At 39.7% G+C, this 23,393-nt stretch overlaps 1 protein-coding gene across 5 annotated transcripts in view; it reads left to right on the top strand.

The window, feature by feature from the left end:
* Positions 1–23,393, top strand: part of diaph2 (diaphanous-related formin 2) — a 940,841-nt gene that overhangs the window by 113,419 nt on the left and 804,029 nt on the right. For 4 of the 5 annotated variants that reach the window (XM_085996016.1, XM_085996000.1, XM_085995985.1 and 1 more), the window contains 2 exons: positions 12,248–12,352; positions 18,769–18,789. In XM_085996016.1, the coding sequence (XP_085852142.1) occupies positions 12,248–12,352; positions 18,769–18,789 (126 nt within the window). The remainder of the gene's footprint in view (positions 1–12,247; positions 12,353–18,768; positions 18,790–23,393) is intronic. The other variant, XM_085995993.1, reaches the window with a different exon arrangement.

Here is a 23,393-nt window from a genome sequence, read left to right as displayed (position 1 = left end):
GACCATGGGCTACATCTGAATTACTTAACTTCATAGGTGTGACCACCTCCTGATACAGAGTCCAGGTACTTCTCCCCCTCCCTGATGTGTCGCAGTGTCTGAAGCTCAGACTCCAGCTCATCAACACGGAGCTGGAGTTCCTGTAGCAGCAGACACTTGTCACAGACGTAATCACCGTGAGCCTCAATGGGGTTCACCGGCTCCCACATCTCGCAACAGTAACACATCACCTGCTCCATTCTATGTAATTAATTAAATTTTTTATTGTTAGTTATGGACACCCTCTGCCCGATTTTAGATGCTAGTATCCCCTTTAATTAATTGGATTTAAATTAAATCAATCCATCTAGTTTCACCAGTTAAATGGTTTACCAACAGTCACTCTGCACCAGAAAGGTCTTATTAACTACAACCCACAGAGTTAAAGTTTGAAAAGAGCACCTAACACCCCACTTACCCTAACTCACACTTCCCCAAACATAATTAGAGGATTTTGAAGGTTGCTATTTTGTCTTGATTAGCTAGGTATGTGTAGCTTAATGTTGAGGACTTCAAGTTTGATAAATACAGGTTTTTATTTTGTATTGTATTGCGTTAGTACACAGCATGCAAGTACAAGGTTGCTCAAACACACACACACATACAAATAAATCGGTACTTTTGAAAAGCTGGTTAGACTATGGATCCAAATGCCCATTGGTGCAGTTCATACTAAAATCTGCCTATTAAAGTTTTTCATATGGCATGAAATTCCTGTCCATATCTTGATTTTTGAGTGCTTTTATGTCAATATTTACAATGTAAAATTGCAGCATAAAACTTTAGAATGGTAATTCTTGTGTGAACAGCTGCTTGTTGCACTGTAGATGTAGGCTTCCAACCACTAGGTAGCGCTGTAGCATGAGCTACTCTGGCCTTTTGCCATTTACTTTTACTACCTATTTTCACTTCTGATTGGGAAATATTTGTAATTGCCTTAAAAAAAATTCTACCCTTGCACTCCCCTCCCCCTCTGTTACTGCATCTGTTTGTTGTATTCAGTCACTCTGCCAGACTGTCTTTCCTTTGCAAGGCCATGCTCCCCACAGTTAAGAAATCTCCCTGGCATCTCCTGCCTCTTCCACTAGTTCCTGTGCCATTTAGGTCCCATCACCCATCCAGCTGCCACTTACTCTGCTTTCTTTTCCAAGCACCTCTTTGGCCTCAATTTCTGTCAATATTGGGCCTTGCTCCCCTGCCACCTCCTACATTTTCTTTGGCTCTACTCGTACACGGACAAAGCTCAGAGTCCCTCCGAGTTATCATGAGCGACGCTACAGGATATGTACAAATCATGTATTAAAAGCCATGTCTATTTCCTGATAATATCACACTTGCTTCTCAACGCACTTCTTAAGCACCAAGTGATCTAGAATTTTATAAATGTGTTGCCATTGGATAATGAGATTCCAAGAGAAGGGATATATAAACTAACAGCAAATAATTAGATATTTGCATATATTTCACATGTGACCGTGCCCATTATTGTAGATGGACATTATTGTAGGGACTGGTGGGTAACTGGTAGATTAATTTTATATTGTGATGTGAATAGATTTGCAGGCGGCACATCTTCAATGTGTTTTGTTTGACAAGTGTGAGCATTTGATTAGGTTGTTGCTAATGTCATTCTAAGGGGTCCCTAGATTTCAATAAAGGCTTTGTTGTGCTCAACTTTGATTACAGTATCAATCAGCCTTTAGATAATCTCATTCAAGTTAGAGTATCAAATCTTTGAACTCTTTGAAAATATAAGGGTTTGTAAATAGCACCGGGTTTTATTTATATTTTTATTTATATATAATGTTCCCTCTAATTTTTTTTGTGCACGGTCCCTTCAAATTGGCCGCACATGCGCGATATCTTCCAGCGGCAGCCGCTGGTAAGACAGTTGAAATGCCGTGGCGGACATTTAAGAAGATATTTCATAACTCTCAACAAAAATATATTCCAGTGAGAAAGAAGGATTTTAAGAGAAGGGAGCATCATCCGTGGCTAACTAAGGAAGTAAAGGATGGTATCAAATTGAAAACGAAGGCATACAATGTTGCCAAGATTGTTGGGAGACCAGAAGATTGGGAAATTTTTAAAAACCAGCAAAAGATGACAAAAAAAATAGAGATGATGAATTGAGAGTAAACTGGCAAGAAACATTAAAACAGATAGTAAGAGCTTCTACAGGTGCATGTAAAAAGGAAGAGGGTAGCTAAAGTAAACGTTGGTCCCTTAGAGGATGAGACTGGAGAATTAATAATGAGGAACGGGGAAATGGCAGAGACTCTGAACAAATATTTTGTATCTGTCTTCACGGTAGAAGACACTAACAGCATCCCAATAATGGATAATCAAGGGGCCACAGGGACGGGGGAACTAAAGACAATCACTATCACTAAGGAAATAGTACTTGGTAAAATAATGGGACTAAAAGATGACAAGTCCCCTGGACCAGCTGACCTAAATCCCAGGGTCTTAAAAGAAGTGGTTGCAGAGATAGTGGATGCATTGGTTGCAATATACCAAAATTCCCTGGACTCTGGAGAGGTCCCAGCGGATTGGAAAACCGCAAATGTAACACCCTTATTTATGAAAGGAGGGAGACAGAAAGCAGGAAACTATAGACCAGTTAGCCTAACATCTGTCATTGGGAAAATGCTGGAGTCCTTCATTAAGGAAGCAGCAGCAATCATAATGGAAAATCATAATGCAGTCAAGCAGAGTCAGCATGGTTTTATGAAAGGGAAATCATGTTTAACAAACTTGCTGGAGTTCTTTTGAGGCGGCAACAAGCAGGGTGGACAAAGGTGAGCCAGTGGATGTGTTGTATTTGGATTTTCAGAAGGCATTCGATAAAGTACCACATAAAAGGTTACTGCATAAGATAAAAGCTCACTGAATTGGGGGTAATATATTGGCATGGATAGAGAATTGGCTAACTAACAGAAAGCAGAGAGTCGGGATAAATGGATCATTTTCCGGTTGGCAAACGGTAACTAGTGGGGTGCCACAGGGATCAGTGCTGGGGCCCCAACTATTTACAATCTACATTAATGACTTGGATGAAGGGACAGTTTTGGTCGTCTTATTTAAGGAAGTATATACTTGCACTGGAGGCAGTTCAGAGACGATTCACTAGGTTAATTCCAGAGATGAGGGGATTGACTTATGAGGAAAGGTTGAGCAGGCTGGGGCTATACTCATTGGAATTTAGAAGAATGAGAGGTGATCTTATTGAAACATATAAGATACTGAGGGGGCTCGACAAGGTAGATGCAGAGAGGCTGTTTACCCTTGGGAAATCTAGAATGTGGGGGCACAGTTTTAGAATAAAGGGTCATCCTTTTAGAGCTGAGATGAGGAGGAATTCCTTCTCAGAGGGTCGTAAATCTGTGGAATTCTCTGCCCCAGAGAGCTATGGAGGCTGGGTCATTAAATACATTTAAGGTGGAGATAGACAAATTTTTGCAAGATAAGGGAATGAAGGGTTATGGGGAGTGGGCGGGGAAGTGGCTTTGAGCCCAAGATCTGTCATGATATTGAATGGTGGAGCAGGCTCGAGGGACCAAGTGGCCTATTCCAGCTCCTATTTCTTATGTTCTTATCTCCCGATTGGTGCGAACCTTAGGGGGAACATTGTTCATATGTTTGAAGAACAGTTTATATAATTTACTTGTGCAGTTAAGAAATAAAGTCCAGCCTTTTCACTGTAACTTATCTAACCTTCATAATTTTCCAACTGATCCATTTCATAAATTCACATTTCAAAAATGATACTTCACTTTGGTTCATTTCATTTTGGTTCTTGATTGTCGAAAAAATTATTTTAATCGAGATAAAATGTCAAGTAGAGACCTGGAACTGCTAGCTAGCTTCCTCGTGTTCAGTTAAACTACATGTTCCCATAATATTTCCATATTATCTTGGTCATATACCAGGTGAACTCCCCTGCTCTTTCAGTAGTGCCATTGGATCTTTTATGCACATCTGAAATGACAGACGGGTGTTTAGCATCTTATCCAAAAGGCAGCATCTCCAACAGTGCAGCATTCCCTTTACTGGAGTGTCAGCCTAGCTTATGTGCTTAAGTCTTTAAAGTAGGCTAGAACCCATGACCACCTGACTCAGAATTGAGAGTGCTACCACTGAGCCAAGGCTGACACCTGATATACAGCGCCTTTCAGGACATCAATAGTAGCACTTCAGCGTTGGGTTCTGTTCATGGAGAATATTTTGAATCTTGAGATGTGGTAGGCTTTTTTTGGTCTGCTTTGCCATAGCCAAGTTTATGGCTGCCCTAGATACAAGAGTTTTTATAATTCGCAAGCAGCAGTTTATCATGTCTCTCTTTTGATGGTACCATATACAGTTATGCTGCAAAACAAATTCTTTTAAAGAAAATGAAGAATGAGCCTTGGTTCTTGCTACTAAATACAAATATATAAAAAGCACAGTTATTATCTAGTCTCCTGGCTGCTATTATGGTGCTCTTCTGCCTGGTAACTGTATAGCCTTGAGGATTGTAATCCAGCTGTCATGCAAAGGTCACAGTGAAAATGCAGCTGTGTTTTACCAGATTTGTTTGACATTGGAGTTTTTGAAGAAATTCTGAATGTTAAAGGTGATGTACAGTATTATACAAGCTGCAGTGTAATATGGTGATTAGTGCACACTAATTTTGCAAATCAAGGACCTTTTAGTATGTTCGTAAAATGTCATGGGAGCTTCTTTTAAGCCACTTTTTTTTGGTGGGGTGGGGATTTGTTCCAACACTGACAGCATTTTTGTGCTCCGAGTCCAATGTCCAAGCCTCAATCATTCATCCTGGCAGCCAGTTCCAGCTGATGCTGTCACTTTTTTAAAAGTACTTTCTGATGTCTGTTTGAAATTTGCTTTTCATTGCCTGAACCATTTTGTCCTGCTGCCATCATGCATCTGAAATAATTGTGTTGGGGTTTACTTTTTCTACCTAGTTAATTACCTTCTGCACCTCTAATTTTCCTTTTACGACATCCTGTTCCGAATAGTTCTTCTCTCTGATAATGTGGGGCAGCTCCTGGATGGCCAGCCCCTTTGTTATGTTGATCAGAACTGTACAGAGCACTCGGTGTAGCCTCACCATGGGAATTTAATCACTCCTGCATTCCACCCTATCACAGACCTTCCCTTTTGTTCTTTCCTCTCTCCACCCCTCCCTCTTTCCCTGCCTCTGTACTTGCTTAATACCTGACTAGCTGGGGGAGCCCGGCTTTGCCAGGGCTGTTTTGGGGCGGGTGGTTTAAATCGAGTGCCAGGCTTTGGGGCCCTGTCTGTGTCCCTTTGTGAATCTGGGGCCGGGCAACATTTTAAATCGAGTCCCAGGCTTTAGGGCCCTGTCTGTGTCCCTTTGTGAATCTGCTGCTGGGCAAGATTTCTACCTTTTTTAATACCTTGAAAGATGAAAGTGAAAGTACTTATAAAACGTTTTTGGTAAATCTTATGTTATTTTTAAAAGAGATACTAACTTTCAAAGTAGTTTGAGCTGGAAGCTGAAGTCATGGCACTGAAACAATGGCTGCCAGATCCCTGAGATGAAAACGATTAGACACACACTCACACTCACACTCCTAGTAGGATTGGTCAATCGTGAAGGCACAGGATTGGTCGAACCTTGACGTCAGTCAATCAGTGCTAGCAGATAATGAGTTTAATTTTGAAGGTTTTTTGCATAAGGCGCGAACAATTTTCATCCGACCGAAAAGTAAATACGCTTACCAGCGTCCCGGAAGCGTAAGCTTTCTTCGGAGGTAACGCGCGCGTAGGTACGCGGTATAACTTTCGAGCGCATAGCCGGACAGACGCACACCCGAGGACAGAAGGACAGACAGACAGATTCCTTTATTATATATATATACATCTCTAACTTCGAGTTCTGATGAAAGGTCACCGACCTGAAACGTTAACTTTATTTCTCTCTCCACAGAAGCTGCAGTAATTCCAGCATTTTCTGTTTTTATTTCAGATTTCCAGCATCAGCAGTATTTTGCTTTCGTACACTAAAGACGGACTTTTCTATAGGCATTAACTGACACATTTAATGCAGCAATACATGAGTAAAAAATAAATCTTAAATCTAACTTCATACATAAATATATATATATAAGACGTCTGTCTGTTCAAAAGTTATAGAGCGTACCTACACGCGAGTCACATCAAAAGAAAGCTTACGATTACGGACCGGTCATAGGCGTATTTACTTTTCCGTCAGACAAAAATCGTGCCCACCGTATCCAAAAAACGTTCAAAATTCCGCTCATTAAATGGGAAAAGTTCCGCTCATTTGCTCATTAGCATTGAGTGATGTGAAGGTTGACCAATCGTGCAGTCGAGTGACCTGACAGTTGACCGACGGTTGACCAATTGCTGCGTCACGGGGGCGGGTTCATTGCGCGTGCGGGTGAGCCATCCTACAGTTGTGTTGAGTGACTTGACGATTGACCAATCCTACAGTTCAGTGACCTGAAGGGTGACCAATCGGTGCGTGTGTGGGCGGGCCTTATCATTCTGAACCGAGGTGAGTGGCCGCCATCTTGATGCTTCACGATTTGTTTTCCACACTTCGTGTGTTAGGGAACTAAGGAAAATAACAATTTATTTGAGTTTTAAATTGTATTTAGCAACAGTAGGAAATGAAGTGATCCCCTGCCCTTCGCCCGGAGGCTCGCCTACTTTGACGGCCATTTCGAGTGGCTGTGCCGGCGCTGGGCGCGGCTTAGCAGCCCGGGATGCCTGGGCCTTGAGTTGCGGGCCGTGCCAGGAGCTGCCGCGCACAAAACCTCCCCGCGGCGTCAACAGCCCCGCCCCAGAGCCCGACCCAAAGCCATCAGGTGAGCAGCTGCAGTGGCCCAGTCTCTCTCCCTCACTCCCAATCTCTCTCTCACACTCACAATCTCTCTCTACATTCCCAATCTCTCTCTCTCTCTCTCTCTCTCTCTCTCTCTCTCTCTCTCCTTCTCCCCCCCCCGCGCTCGCCCGGCCCCCCCCTCTCCCAACAACAACATGCCCTCAAAAGACCCTCGGCACCGCCGGGCACTTTAGCTAGTTATTAAAAATATAAAAGGATAGTGGTGTCTGTCTGTCTGGGCATCACTCAAAAGTTATAGAGCGTACCTACACATATGTTATATCAAAAGAAAGGTTATGATTAGGAGGATGTCCTAGGCATATTTACTTTTTGGTCAGACAAAAATTGTTCGGATAGTAGACAAACGTTCAAAATTCTGCTAATTAGCGGTTGGCCAATCATACGGGGGAAATCCGCTCATTAGCATTGAGTGACGTGAAGGTTGACCAATCCGTGCACTGCGTCACGGGGGGGAGTTTCATGGCGTTTGTGGGCAGGGCCTAATCCTTCAAACTGCCGTTATTCAGGTGAGTGGCGGCCATTACAGACTGGCCGGGCCTGAAGCTCAAAATTTCTCTCTCTCTCTCTCTCTCTCTCTCTCTCTCTCTCTCTCTCTCTCTTCCCCCCAGTCGCTCGCTCTCTCTCTCTCTCTCTCTCTCTCTCTCTCTCTCTCTCTTCCCCCCCAGTCGCGTGCTCTCTCTCTCTCTTCCCCCCCCAGTCGCGCTCTCTCTCTCTCTCTCTCTCTCTCTCTTCCCCCCAGTCGCGCGCTCTCTCTCTCTTCCCCCCAGTCGCGCGCGCTCTCTCTCTCTCTCTCTCTCTCTCTCTCTCTCTCTCTCTCTCCTCCCCCCCCCCCCCCCCCCCCCCCCCCCAGTCGCGCGCACACTCACACACCTCACTCACTCACTCACTCACTCACTCTCCCCACCCCTCTCTCTCTCTCCCCCAGGGAATTATAGACTGGTAAGCCTGACATCGGTAGTGGGGAAAATGTTAGAGTCTATTATAAAAGATGTAATAGCAGAGCACTTGGAAAGCAGTGACAGGATCGGACAAAGTCAACATGGATTTACAAAAGGTAAATCATGCTTGACTAATCTACTGGAATTTTTTGAGGATGTAACTGGTAAAATAGATAAGGGAGAACCAGTGGATTTGGTGTATTTGGACTTTCAGAAGGCTGTCGATGAGGTCCTGCATAAGAGATTAGCGTGCAAAATTAAGGCACATGGGATTGGGGGCAAGGTATTGACTTGGATAGAGAACTGGTTGGCGGACAGAAAGCAAAGAATTGGAATAAACGGGTCGTTTTCCGAGTGGCAGGCAGTGACTAGTGGGGTACCGCAAGGATCGGTCCTAGGACCCCAGCAGTTCACAATATATATTAATGATCTGGACGAGGGAATTGGATGTAATATCTCCAAATGTGCAGACAACACAAAGCTGGGTGGGAGGGTAAGCTGTGAGGAGGATGTCGTGAAACTCCAGTACAATTTGGACAGGTTGGGTGATTGGGCAGAGACATGGCAAATGCACTATAATGTGGATAAATGTGAGGTTATCCACTTTGGCAAAAACAGGAAGGCAGATTATTATTTGAATGGCAATAGATTGGGAGAAGGGGAAGTGCAAAGAGACCTGGGTGTTATTGTGCACCAGTCGCTGAAGGTAAGCATGCAGGTGCAGCAGGCGGTTAAGAAGGCAAATGGTATGTTGGTCTTCGTAGCAAGAGGGTTCGAGTACAGGAACAAGGATGTCTTGCTACAGTTGTACAGGGCCTTGGTGAGGCCGCACCTTGAGTATTGTGTGCAGTTTTGGTCACCATACCTGAGGAAGGACGTTCTTGCCATGGAGGAGTGCAGCGAAGATTCACCAGGCTGATACCTGGGATGGCAGGAATGACGTATGAGGAGAGATTGTGTTGATTGGGCTTATACTCACTGGAGTTTAGAAGATTGAGCGGGGATCTCATCGAAACCTATAAAATTCTGTCAGGTCTGGACAGACTAGATGCAGGAAGGATGTTTCTGATGGCCGGGGAGTCCAGAACCAGGGGTCATAGTCTAAGGATAAGGGGTAAGCCATTTAGGACTGAAATGAGGAGAAATTTCTTCACCCAGAGAGTGGTGAACCTGTGGAATTCTCTGCCACTGGTGGAGGCCAGTTCATTAAATATATTCAAGAAAGAGTTGGATATATTTCTTGAGGCTAAAGGGATCAAGGGATATGGGGAGAAGGCAGGGACAGGGTACTGAAATTGGATGATCAGCCATGATCTCATTGAATGGCTGAGCAGGCTCGAATGGCCTACTCCTGCTCCTATCTTCTATGTTTCTTTCTCTCTCCTTCCCACACAGAGAGACAAACTCATTTTTTTATATATATATATATAATATATTATTTCTACTTTTTTCATAACATGCCCTCAAAAAAGCCTTGGCACCGCCGGGCACTCCAGCTAGTAAAATATATATTTACAGTGGATGTTAAACTATTGTAGCTCCTCAGAAGAAAAATGCAACATTGCATAATCTCTATGCCAAACTGTAATTACATAATGAGTTTCCTTATTATCCCGCCGACTACAGGAGCTGCTAACTGATCTACCCAGCCTCTGACTGACTCATTTGAACAGTGCATGTTAAATCACCCCAAAACCATTGCCAGTGTTTTGTGGATTTGAATAAATAAATTCAGAAGTTGCTGTCTGTCATATGCACAAATTAACAAATCACAGTTTCTTGTGTTTGTTGTATGGCTTGTCTGCTCCCTCAAGCTATCTGCTCAATGACCAACCAACCAGTAGTCCCTGCAGCATTTTATCACGTTAGGCTGGAGATGGGATTCTGAAGACAGCTGTGTATTTTAATGGTTTTGTATTTTGACTGATTTAGTCGAGCCACTACCAAGCTACAAATAGATTAAAAATGCTTAATTTTGTGTCTCGTGACTGTTGCCGTAAAGGTTGGACCCTAAATTGTTATTTAATGTTAGTTTTGCAACTATGTAACTTTTTTGATTAGGGTTCTGTTTTTAAAAATAGCATTGTTTGCTATGTGACTATTTTACCTCTATAACCTTTCTGCTCTTCCCTGTGTGAACCCTTTTTCTTTCGACTACAAAATACTATATTTTGCAAAGGTGGCATATTAGATCGTTGGGCAGTGGAAAGAACAGATTAAACTTTTTGGAAATTTTGATTTCACATAGTCCCCATTATTTCTGCATAAAACTGTTGAATTTCTTTTGTTTGGGGTTATGAGGGGGAATTTTAACTCCCCCCACGATGGGCAGGAGAGGGTCAGCGGGGGGTTAAATGATAAAAAAGTAAAACCTGGTGTGAACACGCCTACGTCTAGTTTAACAGAAGTAGAGTTTGGGGTCGTTCGAGTAGCCTGCTCTGGATAGGCGGGTCAGTGATTTTAGTATGTTAATGTGGCTGCATGCCTCATTTTGGTTGCCATTTAAATTTAATGGCTGTGGGCCAGCTTTGTGAAGTTACCCACTTTGGTAGAAAAACAAAAAAGCAGAACATTTTTTGAATGGTGAGACTGGGAAATGTTTGCATTTAGGGGGACCTGGGTGTCCATGTACAGGAAACTCTCTTTTAACCGGCACCTAAATAACCAGAAATCTCTTAACCGGCAAAATTCAGGAGTAGGTTCAAGTAAGTTTTACTTCATATTAGTGGCAGTTCCTGGATCTGTGGCTGTGTAACTGGGGTTCGTGCACTTGTTGCTAAGCAACAGGAAAGCCTGGATTTGTTGCTGTGTACGGAGCTCTTGTACCTTTTAACTATATCTCTCTGTAATCAGGACTTTTTGATAAACCGGCACCACGCCGGTCCCGTTGGTGCTGGATAATAGAGTTTCCTGTACATGAATCTCACAGTTTACATGCAAGTACAGCAAGCAACTAGGAAAGCAAATGGTATGTTAGCTTTTGTCACAAAGGGATTAGAGTATAAGAGCAAAGAAGTCTTACTACAATTATACAGGGCATTGGTGAGGTCACACCCGGAGTACTGTGTACAATTCTGGTCTCCTTACCTAAGGAAAGACATACTTGCCTTAGAAGGGAATGCAGCGCAGGTTCACTAGATTGGTTCATGAGGAGAGATTGAGTAGACTAAGCTTATATTCCCTAGAGTTTAGAAGAATGAGAGATGATCTCATTGAAACATATAAAATTTTTAAGGGGCTTGACCAGGTTAATGCTGAGAAAATGTTTCCCCTGGCTGGGGAATCTAGAACACGAGATCGCAGTCACAGAATAAGGGGTAGGCCATTTAGGACTGAGATGAGAAATTTCTTCACTGTGTTGTGAATCTTTGGAATTCTCTACCGCAGAGAGCTGTGGATGCTCAGTCGTTGAGTATATTCAAGACAGAGGTTGGTAGATTTTTGGGAACTAAGGGATATGTGGATAGTGCTGGAAGGCGGAGTTGCGGTAGAAGATCAGCCATGATGTTGAATGGTGGAGCAGGCTCGAAGGGCCAAAAGGCCTACTCCCACTCCTATTCCTTATGTTATGGTCCCAGGACTTGGGGAAACCCAGCAGCTGAAGGGAGGTGGGAACTGCCAGATCCAGCAGATAAGTGCTTTTTCGGCACTGCTTCTGGCCAAGAGGTGCAGGAGTGCTTCCTACTCATGGTCTTCCCAACAAGCCTGAACTCCAGGCCGCCCCGCCATCTCCTCGTCCGCTCCGCTGACACGCGCCGCTGCTCCATAAATATCGGGTCCATAGTCTTTTTAAAAAAAACTATTGCACTCAGCAGCTCTAATTATAAAGATGTTAGTTATAGTGAGACAATCTGTTGGCTTTCCAGTTTGGAATGCTTAGAATGAGGCATATCATCTAATGGTCTGTTTCAAAACTTGTGAAACTGAACCCCAGAAAGCAGTCAAGCTGAAATATTGGCTAACTCAAGATTTCAAGTCCAACTCTCCAAAAGGAACTTTAAGGCTGTGGCAGTTCAATTTGAAATAACGGGTACGTCATCTCTTATTTTGGTTCTGGTTGATGTTTCAGTCTGAGTGTCACAGATGCATTATACTTCAGGCTGAAATGCAAATATTGATCTAAGGAAAATGGTTGGTCTTCCAAACATATGTTGAAACAGACATTGTTGCAGCTAATTTATTTGTTTGGACTCGGAGACTGCTAGTAGTGTGACGCATCATTTTCAAGGTGAAATGTATATTTATAATTAGTCGATTGTTTATTTTTTGCCTTTACATTGATGGGAATGGTTTAAGATTCTTCGAGTCAGATATTGTGTTTATTGAATATTAATTGCTTAATTAATAGCGTCCCTCAATTGTTTGTCAACAGGAAGACATGAATCTGAATGAGGATCGTAAGGTTCCACTCCGAGGAAAAGATCTGACGACAAAGAGAGAAATGGTGGTTCAATACATCTCTGCAACTGCCAAATCGGTATGGTCCTTTTAAAATAAATTACCATTTTTAAGAGCGCAGTAAATGCCATTTCTCAGACAGTCAGATATACATAATAAGCTTAGTGATCTGCTTTCTGCTTTTGCTAAACTGTAATCCATGATTGCTGCTTAAATGTTCCCTTTTTCATTGCTTAAAGTTGCTGCTTAATAATGTGGTTTTAAAATGCCTTCTACTGTGGATAAATTGTTCATGAGGATTTGGCACACATCACACAAAATACTTTAATCTAAAACATGACGCTTTTATTACTATAAACCATTAGTACTTCCTGCATATACTGCCCTGGGGTAATCTATATGATTTTTAAAGCTTGGGTGGTGTGTTTCGTGCTGGGAGTAACCTGCATAGGCCAATTACAGTTGTTCACCCTTTGACATATGTCAAATGTAATTTTACTTGTCATTCATTTTCATAGTTATTTTTAAGGGTTAACATAAGAGCTAATCATAATTCGCAGCAAGTCAATGTGGAATGTTTGAGAGAATTGGACCTGAGTGTTTCCCCCAAGAAATATTCCTATTATTGAAAATGTCTGCTTAGTAACCTGCAGGACTGAGTTTATTGTTCATATGTCCATCAACTGTGACATGATTTTAGTAGTTTGAATTGAGTAATGCAAAATTCATGAAGAATAATGTGGTATTATCCAGAGTTACCACTATCTGAAAACAAAATTGAATAACATCTGCTTACAATCTTTAATTTTTTTTTTGAACAAGCAGAGCTATATGTCAAATTTTCCTGAACACACAGTATGGCAGCATTGCTAGAGCAAAAAAAAACCTTTTAAAATTTGTTCTTGGTGTCCAAGGGCAGAGATATGTTTCATGTGATAACTGAAATTGCTGTAAGCATGAACAGTCATACCATGCATGAGGTTTCGCTTTGATACTCTGATTTTATTTTATTTTTGTTTTGCATTACTTTACTGGAGCAGGGTACCCAGATATGCCTCAGGAGCCACGGTTTATGTTGCAGTAAATACTTGATATACATATTTTTCCAAACATCTAAAACCTGGGGTTCGGTGTGGGAGGCAGGTGAGGAACCTGATGGTGATTTACTAAACTGAAATATATCCATTCGCTTTTATATACAGCATTCATGGGTGTCTGTTTCAATTAAACTAGAATGAGAAATATTTGAACATTGTTGTTTTTTGACTTGTTAGAGTTGTACATATTAAAGCCACTTTACAAATTGAGATTTTTGAAGTACGAAAGCATTCCTGGGATTTTTTGCTTTTACGGATTGTTACTTCAATCACCGATTATTTGGTTAAAATGCTTATACTATAATGGATGAACAGGATTTGCAAAGATTTTGCAGATACAGAAATGCCACATATACTAGCATCACCTCAATGAACCACAGAAGCAGACAAGTACACAACAAAAATCCAAAAACTAAGACAGCAGGCAGGCTGGAGGCTAGTGTAGTCGGATAAATGTAATTGTGTGCTTCTGTAGAATTTTTAAATACCTCCTTTGATTCAGAATTAACTTTGAAAGTTCCTTTTCACTTGGACCTGCCTCATGCTTTAGCTGTTCAAAATATTTCAGTAAAAGATAACACTCTTGATCTTTTCTAAGCTGGCTATCCTATCAATGCAAAATTGATGCTACTGCCTAAAATGCTCCAAAGCATTCCTTGCCTGTGGTGAATATTGCCAGTCAATCCACATCACTGCACACAGGACAGGAATATTTGTTTATTGCTGTGCAGTTTGTCAGATTAACTATTTGCCTTTGTTGAATAACACTTTTGAAATACCTTGGCTGTCTCTTTGTGGTGATACGTGCCCTGGCAGAGGCAAATTGTTAGCTTCTAGTTTCCAATGGGTTGCAGACCCTTGCATGTAGCTGTTGGTAGAGTATGTTCTTTGGAATGGGTGATGATTATATTTGTGGAGGAGGATCGAAACTGTTTGTGCATTTTACACTGGTGCTATATAAGAAAGTCAGGCTAGTTCAAGGTTCAATATTGAGATTTTGAATTGCTTTTAAAAATGTTCTTCGTGATTCAAAAGGTAATTGCCTTGAAGGTCATTTCTGAAGCGCTGTTGATTAGAAAGAAGCAATACAGAATGGAGAAATATACTGAAGTTATAATTTTTAAAAAATAGCTTTGATTTTTTTTAAAGCAAAAAAATATTCTAGGTTTTCTTTCAGCCTTTGGGTATCTAACCAGTCAAACAATGCATTGTGACATTCTACAAGGTGATCAGTCCTTCTCTGAAAGGCATCAACATGATTACTAAAGGTTGGATTTGACACTTAGAAAGTCGGAGCAGTAAGATGTCATAAATTGTACAGTTTTAGTTCCTAACATAGTTGTAGCATTTGAACATTAATACCCAATTAAAAAATATGTACTGACATTAAGTTTATAACTGCTCAAACTGACTATTTAAGCTTAAAAGATCAGAATTTGCTTAATGTGTCAGAGCCAAAGCATGTGATGGAATGTTTAGAAATGCAAGTCTCGAGAATACTTTCTACACACTTTATTTGAATAGAAGCATAAGCAATAGGTGAGTCATTTGTTAGTCACCTCCATCAATACATATTTATCCTCTGCCTTAATTATTAAGTAACCCTAAGATTAATTTCTTTAAACAATGAGGCATTCTCATTTCATTGCTAATGATACTAAAATCCAGCTGCACTTAACCTTAGTAGTTATAGAAATCTGAATACTGTAGTTAATTAACCATCCTGTTCATTAGCTTGACAAAACATAGATTTGTGACGACCTCCATGTTTTCAAAATGCTTACAGATTTTTTCTTTTTTTTCTTTTTTTGATTTATGGGTTGATTATAGTTTTCATTATTGGAGCAAGCCGATATCTTGGTTGCTTTAACATGCTGAATGTCTCTGGTGAGCGAAAAAATTATCCACATTTGGGTTAACTTTACGCTGCTATCTCGTGTGCCTGTCGAATTCCAAGACCCACTCTGAAAAGTTGTGCTGTCATCCTAGTATATTTGTTGCTTTTGTATATGTCATTGGGAGCATGCTTACATTATTGAAGCATTGTGGTTCTGCAGATTCCAGTGCACTTTAGCGACCTCTTCTTGCCACCTGTTCTGGTGCATGCCAGTAATATAAGGTACTATTTTCTTCTTCTCTGAACGTAACATTTTTATTTCTCTTGAATTCAAGTCTTCTGTTTGGCAGGAGTTGATACAACATACCAAACTTGTCAGAGTTTTCAAAAAAAACACAACTCATCTGGATAAAAATGCACCAATGTAGGAAGCTTGGTATGGTATCAATCTTCAGATTTCTTTGTGCTGGATATGTCCTTGCCACTGATGCTTTGAAATGCTATTGCATGCCTTCAGCAAACCCAGGCAATTAGGTAATCTGTCTTGGATTTTCCGGAAGTAGAGCATGCTGACAGAGTGGCTCTTTGTTCTCATTTGGGTAAAACACTTTATTGTTGCTTCCAGCTGTAAAAGTTAAGTGAATCCCACTCTAGTCTCGAGCCAAAAACACCATGAATAAGAATTTCTGCAGCTAAACTGGGCAGAGTAGATGATGTGTCTGATGTGCTTCAGGAAATATAAAAGTAAATTTCAATTGGATTTGATGTGACAAGTCACATGTACAATGCAACCATAACTGGATTGGGTGCTACCAGTCACACACTCGTGATAACCTGTTTTTTGCAGCATTTTTGAAGAATTAGCATAGCTCAGTCTGGTGTGCCACAGAATAAGTGATCAGCCCTTGATTGGCTTTGCTGTGATGCATCAATAAGGTGACGAATAGGCAGTGTGGCCGGAAAAAAATCTATATGCTTTGGATTTAAATTTAACAGTTTGATGCCAAAGGCTGGGAGTGCACCATAATTTGAATTATATTGAGATTGTCGAGATCTCAAACTTGAAATTGCACTTTTTTTTTGTTGCTTTGATTTCCAGTTATTTTATGGATGCAGAATAGAGGTAACTGGTTACTCTGAAATCCATTGGCTGAATTATATAAACAGTACAGTCTAATCCTAATAATTGAAGAAGCTGGCTTCGTCCAAAATTTGTAATTAAGCATGTAAAAAGCACAGACAGCTAAGTGGGAATTTCGTGCTAAAAATATTTGTATCGTTAAATAATTTGAATTAAGCGACTGAGAATATAATGTATTTGATTGAAAACCAGAGGACAGTGCAATCAAAAAAATGCACAATTGTATGCTGAGGAACAGTCTTACATTTTGAATTTATATGTAAAACAGATCTGTATTGCTCTTTCTATTCCTAATTATAACATTTAATACAATTGAGCAGGTTTTGCAGTAAAAGGTCACCAAGCTGCCAGCATTTTTAAGTGTTTGTTTATTGGGAGTAGCACAGTTGATCGAATGTAGAGGAGTGCTGTTGTTCATTGCATTGTACAATGCAATTATAATTTTACATTATAACTACGTTGTACATTTAGTCTTCATTCATGATGAAGTGGAGTTTTAATGCCGTCTCAAACTTTTAGATTATGGCACTAATGCAGCAGGAAAATGATGAGTTACCACTCTGGCTGTGCCACCTTAACTGCAACTTAACTAAGGTGGAGTAATGCGAGTTCCAGTGCAACAGCTGAAGACCTCGCAGTGTGCTTACTCTTGAGAGCATTGCACTGTCATGACACACATTGTACCAGTGTGAGTGTAATCATTGGGACTGATAGTACTTGGTAAGTAGATATGAGATACCATCCATATGATGGTGACTGTGCCCACTGGATGCTCTCTCCTTTTAAAGTAGTCTTTTTGGCTTAAAAACTTAGTAAATGGGGGAAAATATATCTCTTAGTACCAGATATCAGTTGGGATAAAATAATATTGCTAATATCCCTTTTAACCAGTTCCTTATCCAACCCACTATCTGTTCGCCAATCCCACAAGACTCCACCTTATTTACGAGCCTTGTGTACAGCGCTTTTGAGAAGGCATTTTGAAAGTCTGGATGCGCAATGTCAGCTGAGCTTCCATTATGCACCAATTTTGTAACTTACTCAAATTTAAATCAAGTTGGTGAGAAGATTTTTTTTCCTCAGAAGCCATGCTCAGATTCCCTAATAACCGATTCACTCACTTATTATTGATCCCTTCTAGCAACTTCCCTCATACTAAAATTAAACTAATGGGCCAATCGTTTCTCAGGTGTGACTTATTGGCCTTTGAAAATATAGGCACCACATGGGATCAATCCCAGAGCTTGGTGAGCTGTTAGATATGAGCATGTGGCTCGCATAGTCCTCATTTCTTTGAGATAAATTATTGCCAGTCTGATTTCCTCTGGAAATAGGGGGTTTACTGCTAGTAAAAATATGGTTATAATATGCAAGTCTCATAATGTCACTAGATATTAGACCAGGTTTGCTAAACATTTGCAGGCAGCAAGTGCACTTTCACATAACTTGGGCTTTTTTTGACTTGCACATCACATTTAAAATCTTCAATAAGTATACTTGAAACTAGCTAAAAAGAGTTGGTACCAACAAACATCTATCTGCAAGGTCAGACTAGGAATGATGAACAGCAAAAAGGATAAACTAATGCTGTTCTTGTTCGTAGTGTAAAACTACAGAAACAATAATACAATTGCAGTGCCAGCATATAAGAAAAAATATTGACATAATTAGCAACAGCAAAGCAAAAATTATTGCAGTTTTTATTTATCAGGGCAGAGGAAGCCACTAAAATTGAAGATGATGGCAGTTTGGGGAGATGCTCTACTTTTTCTGTTCAGCATTTTCTGAATCAATCTTTCATGGCCATACTGATGAGCTGCACTAGTTTTGAGGTACTCGGTTTTGGGGCTGGTGGACACAACAGTTGATAACCCAAAAACAATGCGAGATGAGTGTAATTTGTAAAAATGCAGCAGCTTAATGATCTAATAGGCAGTTTTTGGCTGTGGTTACATTATTTTAAAATTTTATTGGTGAAATGATATAAAATTGCTAATTCTAGTTGGAGTTCAGTGAAAGATGGGACATGAATTATGCATTTGGTATATGAAAATGGGAGCACATACAAAATGAGCATTTTTGATATTTAGGCTCTGTTAAAGTACTTGTTTTGTTGTGCCAGGAGGTAAATTTAAATATCACAATTGGCCTTGTGTATGTGTGAAAATTGGTACCATTTTACTGCGAAACCTGCTGAAAGTGAAAATAAAATCCTTTTCATATTTTTAATATTTTTGTAAATAGATTGTTCAGTTCTGCATGGAAATCAACACTGTTCAAAGCTAAAAATGTATTACTAATACTGTAACTAAACTACATTATGATTTAGCGATGAAAAGCTGAGCTCACTAATAATGTTGCTTTTTTGTTTTGCCTCTCCCAACAATATTAATTTATACTGCACTAACCACTGCATTCAGATAACTGGAAGCAAAGTCTCGGTGAGTACTGCTGATTAGTTTCATTTATTCTTATAGCAGTAGATTATAGAGTTTTAGTGTCAATATAACTCAAGATTTATCCAAACACTCATGCTTTCCAAACAAACGATCATTATTCGGAGTTACTTGACTAAGAAGAATACTGCACAGTGTACCGAACTTTTAGAGCCTTCACAGATAACCGAGTTCTATTTCAATTCAAATTAACTGGTGTTTTTGAATAAACAAGTTCTCCATCTGTTTTAAAAACAGGAATGCACCTAGAATATGATAAAGCTGTGTGAAGGTATCATTTCTTTTCTATGGCACCTTTCTCACTGTTTACTATTGATGCAATTGAAAAGCGACTGAAACCTTTTGCAAAAATAATATTTCAAGTATTTTCTTTTAAATAACATCCTTCAGAACCATTTAGTCTTACCTGCTGTAATCTTTGAAGAAACCCTGATATGTTTTCACTCATTTATTCAGCCTCCTCATACCATCGTAGTTTCCTTTATTTAAATTCAGTACCCAAGTCTCTGAATCAACTACTTCACTCTCCATCTTAATGAAGAATTCTGTCATATTATGATCGCTTCTCCCCAAGGGGAAATGGTTTTCATTATCTGAATTAAGGTATCCTTGCAATTTGTATCAGTAAGTACCAGTTACCCTATCGCACAGCACATTCCTGTAGTCAATTGTTTTTTTTAAACCATGTGAATCTGCTAACCATAAGTCTGGTAACTTTTCATTCTTCGGAACCGCTCAACCTCCAAGTCTTGCCTGTCTCATACTGTCATGCAATATTTCATTACAAAGACATACTCCACCTGGTTTTTCTGACCTCAACATTTTTGTCATCATCTAACCACAGATTCCATTTCCTTGTTCATTCATTCAAAAAAACAGCTGTTTAAACCATTTTTTGACTTTCAGCTGCAAGACAGTAATTAGGCACTGATTAGTTTAAGACTTTGTGGCCTGGATATTTCTCTCGGCGGCGAAGAAACTACTTTCGTCGTTCAACTTGAATACAGTTGCCCAGAGAATGTTTATGGGCTTATCAGACAGGATTTCCCCTAATCCATCTTCTGTTTCAGTGCGACGCCATCTCCAGGGGATCTGTGGTCTCTGAATAGGGAAAACAACAGTGAGGCTCTTCAACCAATCAGATTGAAGTATCCTCAATGAGACATGCAGACTGTAAACCAGGAAGTAAAAAAAAAAAGGGAAATATAAATTACATTTAAATCATGTACTGGAAACAAAATAAAGTTTGGAAAATGCAGATGGAATTAAGGGAGAGAGATAAGAGAGACAGAAAAAGTTAAAAAAAAATTTAAAAAAAATCTGCTACATTAATTTTCTTCTGAGAGACTGTGACTTCATACTTGTAAAATTAATTTTTCAGGGCCAGAGAGATTGTTCAGTAATTATCACTTATTACGCCGTTAAAAACTCTTACTTCTGAATGCACTTGCCGTAACTTTTTAGCCGTCTTTAGTGTGGAACTAGTGGGGAATTACCCTAAGTTCACGTTACTACAGTGATTTCAGTGCCGAGCCTATTGGTGAGGACTGCAACAGTGCACCCTGTGGAGGAACAGGGTATCGCTGACAGCAACTTCTGAATTTCCACGTTTAACTGCGCATGTGCGGATGCCAGAAGTTGCTATCAGATTTACCTTGTAATAACGGCGAGCGCTGATAACCTCACCGTTATTATTGCAGCAAATCCGGGCCATTATCATGTTCAACCAATAAAAGTTAACATTTATACTTATTTAAAACAAAGCTAAATTAGTAGATTCCCTCATCAATGAAGTCAGATTTCTGCTATAAAAACAAAATGCTGAAAATATTCAGCAGGTCAGGTAGCATCTGTGGAGAGAGAGAGTGAACGTTTCAGGTCGATGACCTTTCGTCATCGGTATTAGATTTCTGCTGCTGCCCTGATTAACCCTTCCATACTGGTTTATTGCAGTCTCCACCCATTATCCATCAACAGTGACATGACTTTGAGCAGTATGCATATTTTTACTAAGTATTGTCTCAACCACTCGTTTCCCATGCTGCTTTGTTCCTAGCTGCCCTGAAGTAGCAAGTTCTCTGATCCCACCAACAGCTTTTACACTATTTTGGTATTCTCTGTGTATGGAAGTTCAAACGAATGAGAGAGGATGTTCCATTATCTGCCATAATAGAGTTTAACCTTTACTGACACAGCTTCTCTCCACATTTTGTGAATTGGCTGGGCTTGAAATTTTTTTTTTTTTTTTAGCACTTTTGATGTATCATGTGAACAATTTTTGTGTGACTCCATGAACTCCAAAGAAGTTTTAACAAATGGTTTCAAATAATTCTGCACATATTTATAGTGCACTGGACACAAATGTTGTAAATTTTAGTAACCTTGTCCTCATTGAGTTAGATGTGCGAATGAAACTGTGCCTGTAACGTCTGAATATATGGACTGTTGAATTATTTGAACAGAAAACCACTGGATTATTTTGTTCTCTGCTGTATTGTGGTAGTAAGACCAAGATTTAATAGACTACAATATACATTAGATTTGGTGTGGTTCATTAGTAGCAAACTACAAATCTGCACATTAACAAGCATGGCAGTGACACGATTACAGTTTGAATTACTACGCAATATTTTTTGGACTCCTTTTTATTTCTTCCTGTAAAAATATATTCCTTTAATCTTAATTACTTGTACCATCTGTACAATAACGTCTGCAGTTAATGGTTGAAGAAAGTATTTTGCTATGATACTCCTTGGATATTAAAAAAAAAATCTTATAACAGGTTTCAAATTTGTTACTAGAGCTGTAATTTCCTCTGTTTTTGAAAATCCATTGAGTTTATTGGAAGCTTTTCATTGTAGTGTATGCAAAAGGATAAGATTTTTGCAAATATATTTCTATTTACTCTGAGGTGTTTGGGACCATATCGAGATGGCATTGTGACACGCGTGGTTGATGGCATGGGAGATTTTTAATTCTGGATTGAGTATTAGTATTTGTGCTAATTTGTCTCTTAAATTCATGCTATAACTATGATATTCCAGTGAATCTTTTAAGAAGAAACATCTGAATGGAACAGAAAGTATATCCTGAAAATTGAGAGCAGAATGTTTTATTTGCAGAATATATTGCCTTCCTGTGCAGTTCAAATCATAAGTACAAGCAGCAAATGTCTAATTCTCCATAAAATATGCCACTGTGCGTGCTCAGATGTTGTTTCCTTAAAAAATTCCTTTGAGCCCAGAAGTGTACCCTGGACATATAAATCATTTAAGACCGTACTTAAAACAGTGATTTATATTTGACCGAGCTCTCTATTTATAATTGGATTGCTGCAGATCAGGTACCCAAAATAATTAAACTAATTTTTTTTTTTTGCTACTGGAATTTTTTTTGCACTGCAATTTGAGAATAGTACAAGGCAATTTCTTATGTTTATCCACATTGTTATGGATTTAGACTACTTTTACTGGTCAACGAAGAATCCACTTCAGCTGAGGAAAGTTCTCCACTCTACCAGACAATTTATACAATATTGTGCTGAAATTTGTTTAATAACCACTGACAAATGCCGCAAGTTATAATAATCAGTGGCATATGAAATACAATTCAGGCAGGTGCCCTTGTACTGAAATGTAATTTAGTCAATGCTGAATTAATCTACTGAGCCTGATGATGTATTAGTCACAGAAAGCCTGCACTTGTGCACTGTGATCACATTTCTCATCAGTCTGTTAACTACAAAAATATCTTCAAAAGCACCAGTTAATATTTTTGTTAATGTAATAACCTGTGAAAATGTGGCCAAAACTTTAGGGGTGGAGGGGTGCTCTTTACTGCTGGATCCTAATGCTAGTTCTTTTTCTGTAATTTCAGTAGCAATGCTAGTATTTGCAAATTCAGGAATCATTCAGTGAGAGAGATTTGATTTGATAATATACTGGATCATTGGTCTACTCTTATTCTCATAAAACATTTCTAGGTGGCTCAGTAAAATGTTGTAATTGAAAAACAGTAAAAGAATTTGTAAATTGTTGACCTCAAATTTCTGAGTAGTGCAATTGTTTAACGAGTAGTGCAATTGTCCAGCCTCGGGTGTCTGTGTGGAGTTTGCACATTCTCCCCGTGTTTGCGTGGGTTTCCTCCGGGTGCTCCGGTTTCCTCCCACAGTCCAAAGATGAGCGGGTTAGGTTGATTGGCTATGATAAATTGACCCTTAGTGTTAGGGGGATTAAATACGTGGGGTTACGGGGATAGGGTGGGATATGTGTTGGTGTAGGGGTTACAGGGATCGGGTGGGATATGTGTCGGTGCAGGCTCGATGGGCCGAAATGGCCTCTATCTGCATTGTGGGGTTTCTGTGATTTCTGTGAACTCTTTTTATATAAAAAAAATATAAGCTTAAATGCTGCTGTTTTGAGTTGTTGATGCTAGGAGTGCCAACATTTTCTAAGCTTTAGTTGTGCACCGATACCAATTAATTTGGAGAACAATGCAATGTGTTATATTTTGTTCATATTTATTGTATAAATATGTATATAATTATAGAAAATTAGAGTTGATTTGTTTTAAATTTGATCTGTACTTTC

The sequence above is a fragment of the Somniosus microcephalus genome, chromosome 1, assembly GCF_052327205.1.
Source record: "Somniosus microcephalus isolate GS21.2 chromosome 1, FLI_Smic_1.0, whole genome shotgun sequence".
In the NCBI taxonomy this organism is placed as follows: domain Eukaryota; kingdom Metazoa; phylum Chordata; class Chondrichthyes; order Squaliformes; family Somniosidae; genus Somniosus; species Somniosus microcephalus.
This window is presented reverse-complemented; position numbering and strand designations above follow the sequence as displayed.